The sequence below is a fragment of the Microcaecilia unicolor genome, chromosome 3 (genome assembly GCF_901765095.1).
Source record: "Microcaecilia unicolor chromosome 3, aMicUni1.1, whole genome shotgun sequence".
NCBI classification, from domain to species: domain Eukaryota; kingdom Metazoa; phylum Chordata; class Amphibia; order Gymnophiona; family Siphonopidae; genus Microcaecilia; species Microcaecilia unicolor.
This window is the reverse complement of record NC_044033.1, coordinates 3,182,242-3,206,780: the sequence shown is the minus strand read 5'-3', so window position 1 is coordinate 3,206,780 and position 24,539 is coordinate 3,182,242. Positions and strand designations below refer to the sequence as shown.

The window sequence follows — 24,539 nt, the reverse complement described above, 5'->3', positions numbered from 1 at the left end:
CTCCTTTTAAAGCCAGGAGAGTGAGAACCACAAACCCCAGTCAGGCAGAGAAGAGGGGTTGAAGGGGGAAGAAGGGAGGGACCTGGCACCACCAGGTGTGCACCCAAGTCCCAGGACCGGGACACCTCAGAACCCAGAAGCTCAACTAGACCCAGGGGACCAGGCCAGGAGCCAATCAATCCAAAGCTGCACAGATATGACCATCCACCTGCTAGATAGAGAGAATACTGAAGTTAAGGTGACTGCACATGACCACATATAGTAAACCTCTGAAGTTCTCTCTATCTCCGCCTGCTGGTAGAGGGACATAACCTACAAGTCTCTGGATTGATCTGTGGGACGTTATGGAAAGAGGCAATATATTATGGCCCATGTCGTTTTTTCACAACCCCTCTTCCCCACCCCTCTCCCCAAATCCATTACCTCTCTCTCTTCCCTCTCTCCAAAACTCTCCCATCCAACTCTCTTTATCTTCCTTCCCTCCACTCTCTCAACCCCAGGTCCATTATCTTTCTCTCTCCCTCCATCCGAGCCCAACATCTCTCCCTCTCTCTTCTCCCTCCACTGCCCTCACCTCCATCCTTCTCTCCCTTAGGTCCATTATTTCTCTCTCTTCTTTCTCTCCCACCGCTGCAGGTCCATTATCTCCCTCTCCCCCCATCTCCCAACTCCCGTGTCCAACGCCCCCAACACCTTTCTCATTTTTTTCCTTCCCTCCATCCTCTCCACCCAGGTCCATTATCTTTCCCTCTCCCAGCCCTCCCTCTGAGCCCAACATCTCTCTCTCTGTATTCTCCTTCCACTACCCTCCTTCAGTTTGGCTTCTCTCCCTATTTCTCTCTCCCCCCCTGCACAGTTCACCATTTCATCCTCCCCTTTTGGCCTTGCCCGTGATTCTCTCTCAATTCCACCCCCCTTCCCTCTCCCAACGGTCCGGCATCTCTCAGGTCTGCCTCCCTCCCGAACCTCCCCCACTGTGGATGGTCCAGCATCTCTCCCTCCTCTACTGCTGCTCTCAGATTCCTCCCCCTCCCCCCCCACTGTACCTTTTCAAATCCGAGAAAGTCTTTGGCCCTGCAGTCAGCCCTACTGAAAATTTCCAAATTTACTAAAATTTGATATACCACCCTAGGGTACAGAACCTTCAGGGCGGTTTACAATATAAAAAATATAGATAAAAGAAAAAAAAATCAGGGACCAGTATAATGATACCAACATTTTACATACAGAAAATAGTACAAAACGTAGAGGGAAAGCATAGTAAGAACTCCATAATACTAAGAGAAAAAAAAAAAAGAGTGAAAATATAGTGAACAAAAGAAATAAAGTTGAGTTATGCGGTCTATACAGAGCTCACTAAAACCATATTCTAGAAAAGCACTAAGAGAGAAAAATGCTAATAACGGCAATCAAGTGGGAAAAGCATCTTTAAAAAAAAAGTTTTAACGCTAAGTAAAGCACTGAGTGAACTGTCATTAATTGGGTTCAACATGTTCTAAGATTTTTTTTAGTGTAGTTGGCCCTGACCTTTGAAATGCATTAACACACTCCCTTAATCATTCCAAAGGGCAGGGTCAACTACACTAAAAAAAAATCTTAGAATGTGTTAAATCCAAACAGGTCTGTCTAAGGGAAGGGACATGTAGCAGATGAGAATGAGAGGAATGCAGAGTTCTGGGAGGGGAGAGATATAAAGGTAAGCCAAACTGAAGAGTTTTATGTGTCAAAATGAAATTTTTATAAGTAATGCGATGAGTAATGGGTAGACTAAACAGCAATTGTTCTGTGTGGTAAATCACTAACTTTGCATGTTCTTGTGGCCTGTGCTGTGAAATTACTCTTTTGAGCTGCATGGTAGATCAGGATCCTTAGACAACAGGATAAAATCCCTGTAAAATATGTCTTTATACTTACCCAAACATAGCTGCTGTCTGTCTTGTATTCTGCTGTGGGGGAGTTGAGGTGCTGGTGGACAGTAAAATATCAGTTCCACCTTTCTCCCAGTCAAATGCCTCATTCTCTGTAATCCCTCGCTCCTTCATGCTATTCTCAAATACAGACATGATCATCTACAACGAAGAATACACAAAACATTGTTAACATCAAATCAAAAATGTACACTAAATACTTTCAGCAAAAATGAATTTAAAGCAAATAGTTATGGAATTAAAGGTAGGCTAGAAGATTTTTTGCTTTGCTGATAATGCACTAAGCCCCAAAAAACAGTTTGTAGGCAACACTGCTCAAATGTAACAGGTACATTTCAATTTTAAAAAGGTACAAGAAAATAAAAAAAATCAATCATCAAATAAGAAATACAGGGAATCACATCTTTCATCCAGCCCACATCTTGGGAGAAAAACCAGATAATAATACAGGGAAAAAGAATAGAAAATCAAAGACAGAAATTTTAAACTAGAACCTAACACTTCATAAACATCAAAACAAAAAAAAACCTTCCCATTCTAAATGCTTAAGAATGACTCCTAATGACCCAATAACCTTTCTAACTGCAAGGGATCCCAAAAACAATACTTCTTACCTTAATAGGTAATACATTTGCAGGGACCTTTAAAAAAAAAAACGTAGCCCCTTGTGCTAACATCCTAAATATAAGAGATAAACAGCCTTATGTCTAAGCTGTGTGGCTGTAGCCTTATCAGGGAAAAATAACAGTTCCCCCCCCCCCCCCCCCCCAAAAAAAAAAAAAAAAAAAAAACACATTGTGACTTTGGGGACCTTGCAGGGCAGAAAATTAACTTTGCTAAGTCGAAGGCCTTGCTGGTCTCCCATCCTTGTTGCTGTGCACAAATGTCAAATTTTCCCCTTTCCTGGGCAAGGGTGAGAATTAACATTCAAGGGGTTTTTTATAAGCGCAGACCCTATTTGGTTATATAAAAAGAATGTGTGTGACAAGCTGGAAGCCATTAAACAACTTTGTACAAGATAGAGGGATATTCCAGTTAACTTCTTTGGACTGGGTGGCCTTGCTTAAGATGGTCTCCAAAAGATAAAAAGGCAGCACTCGGCTTTCAAGAATAAATATGAACTAAAAAAGCAGAATGATAAAACAATGGAGTTTAATGGAAGACCCAAACGTCAAAAAGCAAACAACAATACCTGACGTGGCCACGTTTTGCCCTCAGGCTGTGTCAGGGGTAATAATAAAAAAGGGGGGTTATTAAAAATGCACCCCTTGAAAAATATATAATAATAACTGTGCTTAAATAACAGCTCAGCATCTAACACTTCTTTTTGCTGTATCACAATACCCCCCTTTTTTTTAGTATTACCCCTGACACAGCCTGAGGGTGAAACGTGGCCACGTCTGGTACTGCTGTTTGCTTTTTGACCTTTGGGTCTTCCATTAAACTCCACTGTTTTATCGTTCTGCTTTTTTTTAGTTCATACTTGCTTAAGATGGTGCTCCTTCCAAAAGTGCTATAGCCCCTCCAGATGCTGCAGTTGTGGGGAGATAACAGGCTTTATAGGTCTATGGCTGGCTTCTTTATCTGGCACGGGAGGTGCCCTCATATTAGTTTTTCTAAGTTAATTTTGGATTGGAGTGCGGGTGGTGTCCGATTACCTGATCTCCAGATGTACAACGTTGCTGAGATGGATCCATGAACTTCATACCCATTAGGCCTTCTTTGCCTCTGGGGACTTTTGGAATGGATGATGTGCGCCTTATTCGGACTTTAATGTAATTAGCAATACAGACTATTTTAAATTAGGGGGCACCTTAAAAGGGGACGTTATGGTACTGGGGCCGCTTAATAACAGTGATCATAATATGATCAGTTTTAATATCAACCTTGAAGTAACTATACACAGGAAGTCAAATACGTTAGCGTTTAACTTTAAAAAAGGAGACTATGATAAAATGAGAAGAACGGTGAAAAAAAAACTTGGGACAACTGAGACGGTAAAAACTGTACAACAGGCATGGACGCTGTTCAAAAATAACATCCTGGAGGCCCAGGCCAAACATAATCCACTAATTAGAAAAGAAAGACGGAACTCCAAAAGATAGCCGGCCTGGTTGAAAAGCGAGGTGAAGGAAGCTATTAGGGCTAAAAGAAATGCCTTCAGAAAACGGAAGCAGGAACAGTCTGAAAATAACAAGAAGCAGCATAAGGAGTGTCAAAGCAAATGCAAGGCGCAGATAAAGAAGGCAAAGAGGGATTGCGAAAAAAAGATAGCATTAGAGGCAAAAAAAAAAAATAGTAAAAACTTTTTCGGTATATTAAAAGCAGGAAGCCAGCAAAAGAATCGGTTGGGCAGCTGGATGACCGAGGGGTAAAAGGGGCGATCAAGGAAGATAAAGACGTAGCGGAGAGATTGAATGAATTCTTGGCTTCGGTCTTCACCGAGGAAGATTTGGGTGGGATACCGATGTCGGAAATGATATTTCAAGCAGACGAGTCGGAGAAACTTACTGACTTCACGGTAAACCTGGAGGACGTAATGGGGCAGTTCAGCAAACTGAAGAGTAGCAAATCTCCTGGACTGGATGGTATTCATCCTAGAGTACTGATAGAACTGAAAAATGAGCTTGCGGAGCTACTGCTAGTGATATGCAATTTATCCTTAAAATCGAGCGTGGTACCGGAAGATTGGAGGGTGGCCAATATAACGCCCATTTTTAAAAAAGGTTCCAGGGGAGATCCGGGAAATTATAGACCGGTGAGTCTGACGTCGGTGCAGGGGAAAATGGTAGAGGCTATTATTAAAAACAAAATTATAGAGCACATCCGAGGACATGGATTACTGAGACCAAGTCAGCACGGCTTTTGTGTGGGGAAATCTTGCCTGACCAATTTACTTCAATTCTTTGAAGGAGTAAACAAACGTGGACAAAGGGGAGCCGGTTGATATCGTGTATCTGGATTTTCAAAAGGCGTTTGACAAGGTACCTCATGAAAGGCTACAGAGGAAATTGGAGGGTCATGGGATAGGAGGAAAAGTACTATTGTGGCTTAAAAACTGGTTGAAGGATAGGAAACAGAGAGTGGGGTTAAATGGGCAGTATTCACAATGGAGAAGGGTAGTTAGTGGGGTTACTCAGGGGTCTGTGCTAGGACCGCTGCTTTTTAATACATTTATAAATGATTTAGAGATGGGAGTAACTAGCGAGGTAATTAAATTTGCTGATGACACAAAGTTATTCAAAGTCGTTAACTTGCGACAGGATTGTGAAAAATTACAAGAGGACCTTACGAGACTGGGAGACTGGGCGGCTAAATGGCAGATGACGTTTAATGTGAGCAAGTGTAAGGTGATGCATGTGGGAAAAAAGAACCCGAATTATAGCTACGTCATGCAAGGTTCCATGTTAGAAGTTACGGATCAAGAAAGGGATCTAGGTGTCGTCGTTGATGATACGTTGAAACTTTCTGTTCAGTGTGCTGCTGCGGCTAAGAAAGCAAATAGAATGTTAGGTATTATTAGGAAAGGAATGGAAAACAAAAATGAAGATGTTATAATGCCTTTGTATCGCTCTATGGTGCGACCGCACCACAAATATTGTGTTCAATTCTGGTCGCCGCATCTCAAAAAAGATATAGTAGAAATAGAAAGGTGCAGAGAAGGGCGACGAAAATGATAAAGGGGATGGGACGACTTCCCTATGAGGAAAGGCTAAAGCGGCTAGGGCTCTTCAGCTTGGAGAAAAGGAGGCTGAGGGGAGATATGATAGAGGTCTATAAAATAATGAGTGGAGTAGAACGGGTAGATATGAAGCGTCTGTTTACGCTTTCCAAAAATACTAGGACTAGGGGGCATGCGATGAAGCTACAATGTAGTAAATTTAAAACGAATCGGAGAAAATTTTTCTTCACTCAACGTGTAATTAAACTCTGGAATTCGTTGCCAGAGAATGTGGTAAATGCAGTTAGCTTAGCGGAGTTTAAAAAAGGTATGGGCGGCTTCCAAAAGGAAAAGTCAATAGACTTGAGGAAAATCCACTATTTCTGGGATAAGCAGTATAAAATGTTTTGTACTTTTTGGGGATCTTGCCAGGTATATTGTGACCTGGACTGGCCACTGTTGCAAAAAGGATGTTGGGCTTGATGGGCCTTTGATCTTTCCCAGTATGGCAATACTTATGTACCTATCATTTAGGAAGAAGCTTAAGATTCTATTATTCCAAAAATCTATTTACAAAATAGTTTCTAATGTAAAATGAAACTTCATTTTTCGCCTTTCCAGAGGATTGTTCTGGTTCTTCAACTTTGTTACCCACTTTGAACTGCAAGTTATATCTCGCAGCTTCAGTTTCTAAGACTCCTGCAGCACAGTCACTGAGCCATTCATTGGGTCAGCCTTCCTCTTTTTAGGTGGAGGTTATGGGTGGGGAAAGTGGGGAGAGGGTGCTTATGTTATGTTTAAGAGTTACTCCAAACTAGACAAAGAGCTAGGTAGTTTTAATGTACCTCCCGAACATACCATCACCTCACCATGCAGGCTCATTACACATATATTTGCATAGAATAACACAGCCGTGCAGAATTCCACATTTTTGCACAGAATCTGCGCTCTGACAGGCCTCCCCAGCCCATGGTAATGGCTTGCTGGGTTCTCCCGCACCGTGGTCCCGCTGCCACCGTCATCCCCCGAGACTTGGTCCCCCCCCCCCCCAAGTCTACCTGAGTATGTGAGTATGCCCTGGTGGTCTAGAGGCCTCGGTGGGAGCAGGAAAGAACCCCACTCTTTCTTGACCACTGCTCTGGGCTAGTGCTGCCGCTTTTTCAAAATGGCCACCGAGACTTCAAGCAGTAATCTCTTGAGACTGCCGCAGGAAGTCTTGGCAGCTATTTAGAAGAAGCGGTGGCAGAAGGAAGGAAGCAGTGGGGTTCTTTCCTGCCACAAAGAGTTACTTCCATTTAGCTCTTCCTGCTCTTATTTCACAGGTGAGTGCAGGGGCAGCTGAAAAATGTGGGTGCAGGGAGGGAGAGAGCAGTAAAAAAAAAAAAAAAGTGGATGCTATGTGAGGATGCAGGGAGAGGGCTGAAAAAAATATGGATGCTGGGAAAAATATGGACTATATCTCTGTATAGGAAGGGGGCTGTAAAGCGAAAGCTACATACCTGTAGAAGGTATTCTCCGAGGACAGCAGGCTGATTGTTCTCACTAATGGGTTGACGTCCATGGCAGCCCCCTCCAATCGGAGATCTTCACTAGCAACAACGTTTGCTAGCCCTCGCGTGCGCATGCACATCGCGCATGCGCGATTGTCTTCCTGCCCGAACACGAGTGTGCTCGCCAGTCCAGTCAAAAGCAAAGACAAAGGGAAGACACAACTCCAAAGGGGAGGTGGGCGGGTTGCTGAGAACAATCAGCCTGCTGTCCTCAGAGAATACCTTCTACAGGTATGTAGCTTTCACCTTCTCCGAGGACAAGCAGGCTGCTTGTTCTCACTAATGGGGTATCCCTAGCCCCCAGGCTCACTCAAAATAACAAACATTGGTCAATTGGGCCTCGCAACGGCGAGGACATAACTGAGATTGACCTAAACTTATTCAACTAACTGAGAGTGCAGCCTGGAAGAGAATAAAAATGGGCCTAGGTGGGTGGAGTTGGATTCTAAACCCCGAACAGATTCTGCAGCACCGACTGCCCGAACCGACTGTCGCATCGGGTATCCTGCTGAAGGCAGTAATGCGATGTGAATGTGTGGACGGATGACCACGTCACAGCCTTGCAAATCTCTTCCATAGTGGCTGACTTCAAGTGAGCCACTGACGCTGCCATGGCTCGAACACTATGAGCCGTGACATGACCCTCAAGAGTCAGCCCAGCCTGGGTGTAAGTGAAGAAAATGCAATCTGCTAGCCAATTGGAAATGGTGCGTTTCCCGACAGCCACTCCCCTTCTGTTGGGATCAAAAGAAACAAACAATTGGGCGGACTGTCTGTGGGGCAGGTATGAGGACGGGGAAAAAATGTTGGCAAGACAATTGACTGGTTCAGATGGAACTCTGACACCACCTTTGGCAAGAACTTAGGGTGAGAGCGCAGAACTACTCTGTTATGATGAAATTTTGTATAAGGAGCATGAGCTACTAGGGCTTGAAGCTCACTGACTCTATGAGCTGAAGTAACCGCCACCAAGAAAATGACCTTCCAGGTCAAGTAAGTACTTCAGATGGCAGGAATCCAGTGGCTCTAAAGGAGGTTCCACCAGCTGGGTGAGAACGACATTGAGATCCCATGACACTGTAGGAGGTTTGATGGGGGGCTTTGACAAAAGCAAACCTCTCATGAAGCGAACAACTAAAGGCTGTCCAGAGATCGGCTTACCTTCCACATGGTAATGGTATGCACTAATCGCACTAAGATGAACTCTTACAGAGTTGGTCTTAAGACCAGACTTGGACAAGTGCAGAAGGTATTCAAGCAGGGTCTGCGTAGGACAAGAGCAAGGATCTAAGGCCTTGCTGTCACACCAAACGGCAAACCTCCGCCAGAGAAAAAAGTAACTCTTTTTAGTGGAATCTTTCCTGTAAGCAAGCAAGACACAGGAGACACCCTCAGAGAGACCCAAGGAGGCAAAAACTACACCCTCAACGTCCAGGCCATGAGAGCCAGGGACTGGAGGATGGGATGCAGAAGCGCCCCCTCGTTCTGAGTAATGAGGGTCGGAAAACACTCCAATCTCCATGGTTCTGCAGAGGACAACTCCAGAAGAAGAGGGAACCAGATCTGACGCGGCCAAAAAGGAGCGATCAGAATCATGGTGCCTAGATCTTGCTTGAGTTTCAGCAAAGTCTTCCCCACCAAAGGTATGGGAGGATAAGCATACAGGAGGCCCTTTCCCCAATCCAGGAGAAAGGCATCCAACGTTATCCTGCCATAGGTCTGAAGTCTGGAACAGAACTGAGGGACCTTGTGGTTGATTTGAGTGGCAAAGAGATCCACCGAGGGGGTGCCCCACACTTGAAAGATCTCGCATACCACTCTGGAATTGAGCGACCACTCATGAGGTTGCATGATCCTGCTCAACCTGTCGGCCAGACTGTTGTTTACGCCTGCCAGATACGTGGCTTGGAGAAACATGCCGTTCCGGCGAGCCCAACGCCACATTCTGACGGCCTCCTGACACAGGGGGTGAGATCCGGTGCCCCCCTGCTTGTTGATGTAATATATGGCAACCTGATTGTCCGTCTGAATTTGGATAATTTGTTGGGACAGCCGATCCCTGAAAGCCTTTAGAGCATTCCAGACTGCTCGCAACTCCAGGAGGTTGATCTGCAACCCTTTTTCCTGAAGGGACCAACTCTCTTGGGTGTGAAGCCCATCGACATGAGCTCCCCACCCCAGGAGAGACGCATCCGTCTTCAGCACCTTTTGTGGCTGAGGAATTTGGAAAGGACATCCCAGTCAAATTGGACCGAATTGTCCACCAATGCAGGGATTGGAGAAAACTCGTGGACAGCAGGACTACGTCCTCTAGGTCCCCAGCGGCTTGGTACCACTGAGAAGCTAGGGTCCATTGAGCTGATCTCATGTGAAGACGGGCCATGGGAGTCACATGCACTGTGGAGGCCATGTGGCCGAGCAATCTCAACATCTGCTGAGCTATGATCTGCTGAGACACCCGCACCCAGGAGACGAGAGACAGAAGAGTGTCGGCCCTCGCCTCTGGAAGGTAGGCACGAGCCGTCTGAGAGTCCAGCAGAGCTCCTATGAATTCTAGTTTCTGGACTGGAAGAAGGTGGGACTTTGGATAATTTATCACAAACCCTAGTAGCTCCAGGAGTCGAATAGTCATCTGCATAGACTGTAGAGCTCCTGCCTCGGAGGTGTTCTTTACCAGCCAATCGTCGAGATAAGGGAACATGTGCACTCCCAGTCTGCGTAGAGATGCCGCTAAGACAGCCAGGCACTTTGTGAACACCCTGGGCGCAGAGGTGAGACCAAAGGGCAGCACACAGTACTAAAAATGCTGTGTTCCCAGACGGAATCGAAGATACTGCCTGTGAGCTGGCAGTATCGGGATGTGAGTGTAAGCATCCTTTAAGACCAGAGAGCATAGCCAATCGTTTGCCTGAATCATGGGAAGGAGGGTGCCCAGGGAAAGCATCCTGAACTTTTCTCGGACCAGATATTTGTTCAGGGCCCTTAGGTCTACGATGGGACGCATCACCCCTGTTTTCTTTTCCACAAGGAAGTACCTGGAATAGAATCCCAACCCTTCCTGCCCCAGTGGCATGGGCTCGCCCGCATTGGCGCTGAGAAGGGCAGAGAGCTCCTCTGCAAGTACCTGCTTGTGGCGGAAGCTGAAGGACTGAGCTCCCGGTGGGCAATTTGGAGGTCTGGAAATCAAATTGAGGGAGTATCCTAGCCGGACTATTTAGAGAACCCACTGGTCGGAGGTTATGAGAGGCCACCTTTGGTGAAAAAAGTTTAACCTCCCCCCGACCGGCAGATCGTTCGGCACAAACACTTTGATGTCGGCTATGCTCTCCTGGAGCCAGTCAAAAGCCCGTCCCTTGCTTTTGCTGGGAAGCTGCTGGGGCCTGTTGAGGCACACGCTGTTGACGGGATCGAGCACGCTGGGGTTTAGCCTGGGCAGCAGGCTGGCGAGAGGGAGGATTGTACCTACGCTTAGTAGAATAGGGAACAGTCTTCCTTCCCCCATAAAAAATGTCTACCTGATGAGGTAGATGCTGAAGGTATCTGGTGGGAGAATTTGTCGAAAGCGGTGTCCCGCTGGTGGAGTTGCTCTACCACCTGTTCGACCTTTTCACCAAAAATATTATCCCCCCGGCAAGGAGAATCTGCAATCCGCTGCTAGATCCTGTTCTTCAGGTCGGAGGCACGCAGCCATGAGAGTCTGCGCATCACCACACCTTGAGCAGCGGCCCTGGACACGACATCAAAAGTATCGTACACACCCCTGGCCAGGAATTTAAGACACGCCTTCAGCTGCCTGACCACCTACTGAAAAGGCTTGGCCTGCTCAGAAGGGAGCTTGTCCACCAAGTCCGCCAACTGCCGCACATTGTTCCGCATATGAATGCTCGTGTAGAGCTGGTATGATTGGATTTTGGAAATGAGCATTGCAGAATGGTAGGCTTTCCGCCCAAAAGAGTCCAAGGTTCTAGAGTCACGGCCCAGGGGCGCCGAAGCGTACTCCATAGAACTCTTGACCTTCTTAAGGGCCAGATACACCACACCAGAGTCATGAGGCAACTGAGTCCGCATTAACTCTGGTCCCCATGGATCCAATACTGGGATTCTATCTTCTTGGGGATGTGGGGATTAGTTAGCAGCTTCGTCCAGTTCGCCAGCAATGTCTTTTTGAGGACATGATGCATGGGTACAGTGGACGATTCCTTAGGTGGCGAAGGATAGTCCAAAAGCTCAAACATTTCGGCTCTTGGCTCATCCTCCGTAACCACAGGGAAGGGAATGGCCGTAGACATTTCCCGGACAAAGGCCGCGAAAGACAGACTCTCGGGAGGATAAAGCTGCCTTTCAGGGGAGGATCAGAGGGAAGACCGCAAGACTCCTCGTCAGAGAAATATCTCGTGTCTTCCTCTGTTTCCCACGAGGCCTCACCATCGGTATCGGACAATAGTTCGTGAACTGCAGTCTGAAGCCGGGCCCGTCTCGACTTCGTGGAAACAAGGCCACGGTGGGTACGCCGAGAGGAAGACTCCCGCACAGGCGGCGATGAAGCTCCCTCTATCGAAGTTGTCGGGGAGTCAGCCTGGGAGGCTGCTGATGCAGGTACCGCAAGCGGTACCGGAGACCTCACCACAGGCGAGGAGCCAGCCTCGCCTCTCTCAACGGCACCGGCGGCACAAGCACTGCCGGTACTGGAGCGAAAGGGCGTAACAGCTCATCCAGGATCCCTGGAAGGATGGCCCGTAGGCTCTCGTACAGAGCTGCTGTCGAGGAAAGCAAGGAGTCCGGTACCGGCGACGAGCTCAGAATCTGTCCGGGTTGCGGAGGCAGTACCGGGCTGTCCACAAGAGCGCATCAACACCTCTTGTATGGAGGGCAAGCGGTCCTCCCGGCGTCGACGCTTAGTGGCTGCCGAATCCCTCGGCAACTCGGAGCTGTCGGTAACGCAACGGGAAGGCGACTGGTGCCGATGCTTCTTTGCCTTCGCACGAAGCAGGTCACCGGTACCTCCCGGTTCCGAAGAGGAGGATGTTGAATCCAAATGCCTCCTCGGTGCCGGGTTCGAAACAGGTCGATCCTGGGGGGCCTGTACTGCAGGAGCCCTCGAGACAGGTGGAGACCTACTCAAGGGCTCACCGCTACCAGCAGGGGAATGGACAGCCCTCACCTGCGCTCCTGATGACGATGCACCCTCCGACGACATCGATGCCTCCGATGGCCTCGGTACCGCAGACGTCGAAGCACCGGACGAGGCTCCGAACATAGTAACATAGTAGATGACGGCAGAAATAGACCTGCACGGTCCATCCAGTCTGCCCAACAAGACAACTCATGTGTGCTACTTTTGTGTATACCCTACTTTGATTTCTACCTGTGCTCTTCAGGGCACAGACCGTATAAGTCTGCCCAGCACTAGCCCCGCCTCCCAACCACCGGCTCTGGCACAGACCGTATAAGTCTGCCCAGCACTATCCCCGCCTCCCACCACCGGCTCTGGCAAAGACCGTATAAGTCTGCCCAGCGCTATCCCTGCCTCCCAACCTCCAGCCCCGCCTCCCACTACCGGCTCTGCTATCCAATCTCGGTTAATCTCCTGAGGATCCTTTCCTTCTGAACAGGATTCCTTTATGTTTATCCCACGCATGTTTGAATTCCGTTACCGTTTTCCTCTCCACCACCTCCCGCGGGAGGGCATTCCACGCATCCACCACTCTCTCCGTGAAGAAATACTTCCTGACATTTTTCTTGAGTCTGCCCCCCTTCAATCTCATTTCATGTCCTCTCGTTCTACCGCCTTCGTATCTCCGGAAAAGGTTCGTTTGCGGATTAATACCTTTCAAATATTTGAATGTCTGTATCATATCACCCCTGTTTCTCCTTTCCTCCAGGGTATACATGTTCAGGTCAGCAAGTCTCTCCTCATACGTCTTGTTACGCAAATCCCATACCATTCTCGTAGCTTTTCTTTGCACCGCTTCGATTCTTTTTACATCTTTAGCAAGATATGGCCTCCAAAACTGAACACAATACTCTAAGAACTCAAAACACAAGTCAGAAAAGTAGAACGCGCATGGAATAAAAAGAAAGATGAAAACACGCTGAATACCTGGAAATCACTCCGGAGGAAATACAAATACACCATAAAACAGACTAAAAGACTACACTATAAAACACTGATTGGACCAAACTACAAAGACACACACAAACTCTTCTACCTTGTAAATAAACTGCTAGACACCACACCAGTCACAAACAATAGCAAAGACACACCAGGGGTCGACGACCTCGAGAAATACATCAAGGAGAAAATTATACAACTACGACTCAAAATATCCACCAGCACCATTGAATTTGCCACACTCCTAAATTGCCTAGACCCAGAAGACGGAATATACCCAGCAGACAGAATTTGGACCGAATTCGAATTACTGTCAGAAGACCTAATCGTTAAAACTCTCAAAAGATTCGCCAAATCCCAATGCAAACTGGACGTTTGCCCAAGCAACCTCATGAAATCAGCTCCTCAACAATTTATAACAGACCTAATGAATCACTTGAATTTCATGCTACAAAACGGACTTTTCCCAAAGGAAAAATTTTACTCACCCCAATACCCAAACACACAAAGAAAAACGCAAGCGAAATAACCAACTACAGACCAGTTGCTTCTATACCACTAATAACCAAAATAACAGAAGGAATGGTAACCAAACAACTCACAAATTATCTTGACAAGTTCTCAATACTACACAACGCCCAATCAGGATTCCGGTCAAATCATAGCACAGAAACAGTACTAACCACCTTACTGACCAAATTCAAACAAAAGATCGCAACCGGCACCAATATACTCCTACAATTTGACATGTCAAGTGCCTTTGATATGGTCGACCACGGAATCCTATTACACATACTTGAATATTTTGGCATCGGAGGCAATGTCCTAAATTGGTTCAAGGGGTTCTTAACTTTACGCTCATACCAAGTCACTTCAAACTCAACCACGTCTGCCGCATGGACACCTGAGTGCGGAGTACCGCAATGATCCCCCCTTTCACCAACAATTTTCAACCTCCTGATGACTCCACTAGCAACACTTCTATCAAATCACAACCTTAACCCTTACATATATGCCGACGATGTAACGATATATATCCCTTTTAAACAAAATATCAATGAAATCTCCAACAAAACCAACCAAAGTCTACAAATCATGCATACCTGGGCAGATGCATTCTGACTGAAACTGAACGCAGAAAAAACCCAATGCCTCATACTAACCTCCCAATACAACACGACCAAATTCACCGCTATCAACACACCTAAACTAAACCTACCAATATCAGATAATCTAAAAATCCTCGGAGTAACAATCGACCGCCACCTAACACTTGAAAATCACGCAAACAACACCACAAAAAAGATGTTCTACTCCATGTGGAAACTGAAAAGAATAAAACAATACTTTCCAAGATCTGTCTTCCGCAACCTAGTGCAATCACTTGTACTCAGTCATCTGGATTACTGCAACTCAATATACGCAGGTTGCAAAGAACAAATACTGAGAAAACTTCAGACAGCCCAGAATACAGCAGCCAGACTCATCTTCGGAAAACCAAAATATGAAAGTGCAACACCCCTACGTGAGAAGCTACACTGGCTCCCGCTCAGAGACCGTATCACCTTTAAAGCATGCACGCTGGTTCACAAAATCATTCACGGTGAAGCCCCTGCATACATGTCTGATCTAATAGACTTGCCACCTAGAAACGCCAAAAGATCATCTCGAACCTTTCTCAACCTCCACTTTCATAAGTACATAAGTACATAAGTAGTGCCATACTGGGAAAGACCAAAGGTCCATCTAGCCCAGCATCCTGTCACCGACAGTGGCCAATCCAGGTCAAGGGCACCTGGCACGCTCCCCAAACGTAAAAACATTCCAGACAAGTTATACCTAAAAATGAGGAATTTTTCCAGTCCATTTAATAGCGGTCTATGGACTTGTCCTTTAGGAATCTATCTAACCCCTTTTTAAACTCCGTCAAGCTAACCGCCCGTACCACGTTCTCCGGCAATGAATTCCAGAGTCTAATTACACGTTGGGTGAAGAAAAATTTTCTCCGATTCGTTTTAAATTTACCACACTGTAGCTTCAACTCATGCCCTCTAGTCCTAGTATTTTTGGATAGCGTGAACAGTCGCTTCACATCCACCCGATCCATTCCACTCATTATTTTATACACTTCTATCATATCTCCCCTCAGCCGTCTCTTCTCCAAGCTGAAAAGCCCTAGCCTTCTCAGCCTCTCTTCATAGGAAAGTCGTCCCATCCCCACTATCATTTTCGTCGCCCTTCGCTGTACCTTTTCCAATTCTACTATATCTTTTTTGAGATACGGAGACCAGTACTGAACACAATACTCCAGGTGCGGTCGCACCATGGAGCGATACAACGGCATTATAACATCCGCACACCTGGACTCCATACCCTTCTTAATAACACCCAACATTCTATTCGCTTTCCTAGCCGCAGCAGCACACTGAGCAGAAGGTTTCAGCGTATCATCGACGACGACACCCAGATCCCTTTCTTGATCCGTAACTCCTAACGCGGAACCTTGCAAGACGTAGCTATAATTCGGGTTCCTCTTACCCACATGCATCACTTTGCACTTGTCAACATTGAACTTCATCTGCCACTTGCACGCCCATTCTCCCAGTCTCGCAAGGTCCTCCTGTAATCGTTCACATTCCTCCTGCGACTTGACGACCCTGAATAATTTTGTGTCATCGGCGAATTTAATTACCTCACTAGTTATTCCCATCTCTAGGTCATTTATAAATACATTAAAAAGCAACGGACCCAGCACAGACCCCTGCGGGACCCCACTAACTACCCTCCTCCACTGAGAATACTGGCCACGCAATCCTACTCTCTGCTTCCTATCTTTCAACCAGTTCTTAATCCATAATAATACCCTACCTCCGATTCCATGACTCTGCAATTTCTTCAGGAGTCTTTCGTGCGGCACTTTGTCAAACGCCTTCTGAAAATCCAGATATACAATATCAACCGGCTCCCCATTGTCCACATGTTTGCTTACCCCTAAGTGCAAAGGCATAAAGTACAAAGCACTACATGCATCAACCTTCTCCTACATGAGCACGCAACTCTGGAATACATTACCACGTAACTTGAGAATGATCCACGAATTAATCGACTTCCGCAAACGACTGAAGACCTATCTCTTTGAAAAAACTTACTGCAAGGATGAAAACATATGAAATCCATGCACACTAATAGATATGCATCAATACACTCCCTCATGAATTCTCTTTCCCCATATTCTACCCACATTCACAATTCAACCTACAGATAAATTGTTATACACAACGTTATCTTGCTATGAACCGTACACCCTATCATTCCCCCAATGTTACATCCTACATTATCTATGCCCCAAAGATGATTTTACCGAATTTGCTTCCTATAACTCCTCATAATGTAACCCATAATCTTAATGTTATACACATACTTCATGGAAAAAATCATACAACTATGACTTAAAATACCCACCAGCCCTACTGAATACACAACACTCCTAAACTGTCTTGACCCAGAAGATGGAATATACCCAGCAGACAGAATCTGGACCGAATTCGAACTAATATCAGAAGACCTCATCTCTAAAACGCTTAAAAGATTCGCCAAATCCCAATGCAAACTAGATATCTGCCCAAACAACCTCATAAAATCAGCCCCTCAACAATTCACAATTAACCTAACTAACCACATGAATTTCATGCTACAAAACAGACTTTTCCCAAAAGAAAAAGGAAACATTTTACTCACACCAATACCTAAGGACACTAAGAAAAACACAAACGAAATAACCAACTACAGACCAGTAGCATCTATACCACTAATAACCAAAATAACAGAAGGAATGGTTACCAAACAACTCACAAACTACCTCAACAAGTTCTCCATACTATATGACTCTCAATCAGGATTCCGGTCAAATCACAGCACAGAAACAGTATTTACCCTAATGACCAAATTTAAACAAATGATTGCAACCGGCACCAATATACTCCTCCTACAATTTGACATGTCAAGTGCCTTTGATATGGTAGATCACGGTATCCTATTACACATTCTCGAATATTTTGGTATCGGAGGCAATGTCCTAAACTGGTTCAAGGGGTTCTTAACCTTACGCTCTTATCAAGTCACATCAAACTCAACTACGTCAGATGCATGGACACCTGATTGTGGAGTACCGCAAGGATCCCCCCTCTCTCCAACTATTTTCAATCTAATGATGACCCCCCTGGCAAAACTTCTAACAAACCAGAACCTTAACTCGTACATATATGCCGATGATGTAACGATATACATTCCATTCAAAAAAGACATTAGTGAAATCACGAAATCAACCAAAGTCTACACATCATGAACACCTGGGCAGATGCATTCCGGCTGAAACTGAACGCAGAAAAAACTCAATGCCTCATACTGACCTCCCAATACAACACGAATAAGTTTACTGCCATTAACACACCTAAACTAAATCTGCCAATCTCAGAAACATTAAAAATCCTTGGAGTCACTATTGACCGCCACCTAACACTCGAGACTCATGCGAACAACACAACAAAAAAATGTTCTACTCCATGTGGAAACTGAAAAGAATTAGACCATTCTTTCCAAGATCTGTCTTCCGCAGTCTAGTGCAATCACTCGTACTCACTTGGATTATTGCAACTCATTATATGCAGGATGCAAGGAACAAATACTGAGGAAACTTCAAACAGCCCAGAATACAGCAGCCAGACTCATCTTCGGAAAACCAAAATACGAAAGCGCAAAACCCCTACGGGAGAAACTACACTGGCTACCACTCAAGGAACGCATCACTTTCAAAGTATGCACTTTAGTCCATAAAATCATTCACGGGGAAGCCCCTGCATACATGTCTGATTTAATAGACCTACCACCCAGAAACGCAAAAAGATCTTCCCGAACCTTCCTCAATCTCCATTTCCCCAAGTGCAAAGGAATAAAATACAAAGCATTGCACGGATCGACCTTCGCATACAAGAGCACACAAGTCTGGAATACACTACCACGCAATCTGAAAACGATCTATAAACTGACCGACTTCCGCAAACTACTGAAAACCTTTCTGTTTGAGAAAATCTACGGCAAGAATCAAAACACATGAAGTCCATACAAACCAATAGATACGCACCAAAACACTCCATCCTGAAGTCTCTTCTCCCGTATCCTCACCACCCTTAAAACCCTACCCACAAATAAGAATGTTAAACCTTGATGTTACCTCGATATTATTTGTCCCCCTCTCGACTCACCATTGTTATCTTCTGATGTTCTATTCCCAAATGATATCCTGTATTTACTCTGTTTCTATAATTCATCACAATGTAATCCATAATCGTACTGTAACCAATTGTACTTCCACCATTCTCAAAGGATTGTAAGCCACACTGAGCCCGCAAATAGGTGGGAAAATGTGGGATACAAATGCTATGAATAAATAAATAGATGGGGCCTCACCAACGATTTATATAGGGGCATCAACACTCCCTTTCTTCTGCTGGTCACACCTCTCTCTATACAGCCCAACAACCTTCTAGATACAGCCACCGCCTTGTCACACTGTTTCGTCGCCTTCAAATCCTCAGATACTATCACCCCAAGATCCCTCTCCCCGTCCGAACCTATCAGACTCTCGCCACCTAACACACACGTCTCCTGTGAATTTCTATTCCCTAAGTGCATCACTTTGCATTTCTTGGCATTGAATTTTAATTGCCAGACCTTAGACCATTGTTCAAGCTTCTTCAGATCCTTTTTCATGTTTTCCACTCCCTCTGGGCTGTCCACTGTGTTACAGATCTTAGTATCATCTGCAAATAGGCAAACTTTACCTTCTAACCCTTCGGCAAGGTCACTTACAAATATATTGAACAGAATCGGCCCCAGCACCGATCCCTGAGGCACTCCACTACTCACCTTTCCCTCCTCCGAGCTAACTCCATTCACCACCACCCTCTGGCGTCTGTCCGTCAACCAGTTCCTAATCCAGTTCACCACTTTAGGTCCTATCTTCAGCCCATCCAGTTTATTTAAAAGCCTCCTGTGGGGAACCGTGTCAAAAGCTTTGCTGAAATCTAAGTAGATTACGTCCATAGCTCGTCCCTGATTCAATTCTCCTGTCACCCAATCAAAAAACTCAATGAGATTCGTTTGGCACGATTTCCCTTTGGTAAAACCATGTTGTCTTGGATCTTGCAACTTATTGGCTTCCAGGCCGTTCCACTGAGCCAATCTCACTGCCTGAGTCCTCTTCTTGAGCTGGAGGCACAAAGTACAGGCGTTAGGGCGATTGACAGGCACGTTTCGTGTCTCCAATGTCTCGGGGCTGGCTGTGAGTGAGATCGTCCGGCTGCACCGCGTGCACTTTTTGAAGCCGCTGGCAAAAGTCGCGATGGTGGCAAAAAATAGCACCAAAACAGGGAAAAAAAACCCGTACGGGCGGCCAAAAAGGCCGCTGCCGACGACGAAAGAAAACTTAACGGAAAACTCTTGCTGGCCTCCCACTTAGTCACCTCTCCCCTCTCCAGTCGGTTCAAAACTCTGCTGCCCATCTCATCTTCCGCCAGGGTCGCTTTACTCATACTACCCCTCTCCTCAAGACCCTTCACTGGCTCCCTATCCGTTTTCGCATCCTGTTCAAACTTCTTCTACTAACCTATAAATGTACTCACTCTGCTGCTCCCCAGTATCTCTCCACACTCGTCCTTCCCTACACCCCGCTCCATGGATAAATCCTTCTTATCTGTTCCCTTCTCCACTACTGCCAACTCCAGACTTCGCGCCTTCTGTCTCGCTGCACCCTACGCCTGGAATAAACTTCCTGAGCCCCTATGTCTTGCCCCATCCTTGGCCACCTTTAAATCTAGACTGAAAGCCCACCTCTTTAACATTGCTTTTGACTCGTAACCACTTGTAACCACTCGCCTCCACCTACCCTCCTCTCTTCCTTCCCGTTCACATTAATTGATTTGATTTGCTTACTTTATTTATTTTTTGTCTATTAGATTGTAAGCTCTTTGAGCAGGGACTGTCTTTCTTCTATGTTTGTGCAGCGCTGCGTATGCCTTGTAGCGCTATAGAAATGCTAAATAGTAGTAGTAGTAGTAAATAGCGGAAAAAGGAAGTTTTTTTTAAAAACGAGAAGACACGTATGGAAAGACTTTCCGACCACTTCTGAATGGAAAAAAGCGGCGAAAAACGCGCAAGGGGTCTCCTTGAGGCGCAGAACGACTGTAAACAGCTGTCTTGAGCCGCGGAAAAAAGAACACTTGCGAGCACACTCGCGTTTGGGCGGGAAGACGGTCACGCATGCGCGATGTGCATGCGCACGCTAGGGCTAGCAAACGTTGTTGCTAGTGAAGATCTCCGATCGGAGGGGGCTGCCGTGGACGTCAACACATTAGTGAGAACAAGAAGCCTGCTTGTCCTCGAAGAATATTGGTTAAATTATTACTCAAACTTCCAGAATTTTGATTTTTTTTTTTTATGCAGAATTCTGGCAGGAGTAATATATTTAAGAATTACACCAAACGGACAAAGAGCTGGGTAATCTTAATATGCCAAACTCCACAAAAATACCACCACCTCACAACACAGATTCATTACAGACATATTTAAGTAAATATAATGTTTTGAAAACATTAACTCAGTGCGTTTTTTTTATAGCAAAAAAGGTGCTGGTACTCAAATGCCAGGTCACCCTTCAGGGGTGGGGTGATCACTGAGGGATCCACCCCACAATAACCAGGCCCCCTGCAACCAGTCACAGAATCTATGATAAGGCAGAATTGGTGTGTAGAGCCTGAGCTCTTTCATTAAAACTTGGGGACCATGGGTCAATTGTAGCAGACAATGAAAAAGGTGCTGGTACTCAGTACCCCAAGTACCCCCTCAAAAATAGCCCTGAATTAACTATCACCTTAATTTTGATGTACTCTTTTCTATTGACAATAATAAATGACTAAAAAAAAACACAGAGGGAAAACATATCACTGAAGAGCAAAGTTAAGTTGAAATGGAGGAGGTGGTCTTCCAGGGAGAATAAAAGAAGGGGTGACATAATGATAACTGAGTGGAGGAGTGGCCTAGTGGTTAGGGTGGACTTTGGTCCTGGGGAACTGAGGAACTGAGTTTGATTCCTACTTCAGGCACAGGCAGCTCCTTGTGACTCTGGGCAAGTCACTTAACCCTCCATTGCCCCATGTAAGCCGCATTGAGCCTGCCATGAGTGGGAAAGCGCAGGGTACAAATGTAACAAAAAATAAATAAATAATAACTGCATGAATAACTACTGTAGAAGGATGATATGCCTTGTAATTTTTATGTGGGTCTTTCAGGTTTTGGTTTAAAGAAAATAAAAAAAAAATTTAACAAAAAAAACTTGGATTATCAAATCACTGATGGCAGCATGGAGATGCACATGCACATTTTAAATCTACAGCACACATTAAATGTTACCTGATAATCAGGTTTGGTGAAATAGTCCAAAGTTGAGATGTGATCCAAAAATAGATGGAACTCGGAAGGCATATGTTTCAGCAGCATTCTATGATCATACTTCTCTTTAATCATCCCAACCTGTTCCTAAAAAGCACAGGAAACAGTGCTAAGACACCATGGGCTAGCTTCCTCCATACAGCCAACACACCTATCACTAGGCCAGATATATTAAAGGGGTTCTCCCCCACCCCCCATTTTGTGTTTATGGGGAAAATATTTAGTACATTTGACTCACTGATGTGTCTGCCACATCACAAGTACCTGGCAGACACATCAGTAACTCAGATGTACTAAATATTTTCCCAGACTCAAGCAGTTTTGTGTAGGGTAAGAGAGGGGATATAGGACCTTGCTATCAAAGCAGACAGCAAACCTTCTTCATTTAAAGGAGTAACTCCTCGTAGTGGAATCTTTCCTGGAAGCCAGCAACACCTTGGAAACATCCTTTGGCAGCTTCAAGGGGGCAAATTCTAGACCCTCAACATTCAATACCTAGGCCATGAGAGCCAGGGACTGGAGGGTAGGATGCAGAAAAGACCCCTTGTTCTGAGTGTTGGAAAACACTCCCATCTCCACAGTTCTTCAGGGGACAACTCCATAAGTACAGGTAACCACACCTGTCTCAGCCAGAATGGAGTGACGAGGATCATGGTCCCCTAGTCTTGCTGAATTTCAGCAAAGTCTTCCTTATCAGAGGAATGGGAGGATACACAGACAGAATACTGGGTGGTCTGACCCAGTATGGCTATTCTTATGTTCTTACACCTTCGACCAATGCTTCCCAAACCTTTTCTGACATGACCTCATTTTAGCCATTGAAGATTTGTGCGACCTCAGATGGTAAACAGAGCAAATTATTGTTCAAACCTAATAAGCAGTACATTCACTGCATTTCTTAAAAGATTCAGTAGCATAAAACTATGTACATCTATACTTTAAGTAATTATCTGATGCACTTACCATGCCTGAAACACACAGGCTTGCAGACACACAGCTTCAGTTTCTAAGACTCCTGCAACACAGTCACTGAACCATTCATTGGGTCAGCCTTCCTCTTTTCAGGTGGAGGTTTTGGGTGGGGAGAGGGTGTCTATGGTACATAATTGGTCTCTGTGCACATGCAAAGTGAGTACACGCAAAGGGTACATGCATGATTATGTGGGCGAATAAATTGGTTGCTCGGTTTCAGCAGAAACTGAAGCCAAAAATGAAACCAATCAGCAACCCCCCTTTCCAGAGGCAGTGCATGCAAATAGATCTCATGCATATTAACTGGGGAATCCTGAAAACTTGACTAGATTGCAGCCCATGGGGGCCACAGTTGGACAACCCTGCTGTAGCTGTCTGTGGTGTCAGAGCACTGCCCTCTCTGACAGCAGGACAGAAAAGGCTACCGGCCAAGTTGACACCGAAGTTGCATCTAAGCCTAGAGTAACATTCTTAGAAAGGTGTCTCACAACACATCAGGTATTTTCTCTGCCCCTCTTTTTCACTTGCTGCTGTGACTGCACTTCCAAAAAAGAAAAGCTGTTCGTTTCCTCCTCTTGTGCTGCTGCCAATTCCAGACCTCTGAGAAACAGCCTAGGTAAAGAGCGATGCACATGCTCATTTCAAAAAGGTTACAGGGAATACTGCTACTACTAATCATTTCTGCTACTAGACATAAGCAGCACTGTACACATTATATGCAGGTACCTTCTCTGTCCCTAATGGACTCACAAAAAAGCAAAATAGGGTTCAATGGTCAATCCTCCCGGTGGAGGAAGAAAAATAGTGGAGTCATAGGGATCTATTCTGGGGCTGGTGCTTTTTAATATATTTATAAATGATCTGGAAATAGGAACAAAGTGTTATTAAATTTATAAACGATACAAAATTATTCAAAGCTGCTAAAAAAATACAGGAGAACCTTGGAAAACTGGGAATCCAAATAGCAAATGAAATTTTATGTGGAAAAGAGCACGGCGATGAACATTATTAAGCTTCACCATTACTATGTTTTATTACAGTTTGAATTTTTTTTTCTCTCCTTATAAGACTTTGTATTTCAAATTACTATGTAAGCCGCATTGAACCTGCAATGTGTGGGAAAGCGCGGGATACAAATGTAATAAATAAATAATAAATAAATTGGGAAAAATAACTCAAGCTATAGCTACAGGATGCTAGGTTCCACATTAGAAATCAACACAGGAAAATGACCTAGATATAATCGTGGGCATGCTGAAACTTTCTCATTTGTGTGCCATGGCAGCCAAAAAAGCAATTTTAGGAATTATTAGGAATCGAATACAGAATAGTACAAAAATATAATGCCTCTGCATTGCTCCATGGTGTGACCACACCTTGCATATAAAAACATAAGCATTGCTATACTGAAACAAACCAAAGGTCCATCAAGCCCTCTTCCCTGTTTCCAACAGTAGTCAATTTAGGTCACAAATACCTGGCAAGATGTTAGAAATAAACAGTGGATTTTCCCAAGTACATCTTAATAATGGTTTATGGGCTTTCATGAAATTATCCAAACCTTTTTTAAACCCTGCTACGCTTTTACCACATTCACTGACAACAAATGCCACAGTTTAATTACACATTGCGTGAAGAAATATTTTCTCCGGTTTGTTTTAAATTTACATCTTACTAGCTTCATTGTTTGCCCCCTAGTCCTAGTATTTTTGGAAAGAGTAAACAAGAAATTCACATCTATCTGTTCACTTAGTATTTTATAATCTTCTATCATATCTCTCCTCAGCCATCTCATCTCCAAGCTGAAGAGC

The 24,539-nt window shown here is 45.0% G+C and overlaps 1 protein-coding gene across 2 annotated transcripts in view; it reads right to left on the bottom strand.

The window, feature by feature from the left end:
* The window catches only part of TTBK1 (tau tubulin kinase 1), a 416,732-nt gene that overhangs the window by 202,466 nt on the left and 189,727 nt on the right, over positions 1 to 24,539 (bottom strand). For both annotated transcript variants that reach the window (XM_030195705.1, XM_030195704.1), the window contains 2 exons: positions 21,718 to 21,843; positions 1,915 to 2,069 (listed from right to left, as the gene is read on the bottom strand). In XM_030195705.1, coding sequence (XP_030051565.1) covers positions 1,915 to 2,069; positions 21,718 to 21,843 — 281 coding nt within the window. The remainder of the gene's footprint in view (positions 1 to 1,914; positions 2,070 to 21,717; positions 21,844 to 24,539) is intronic.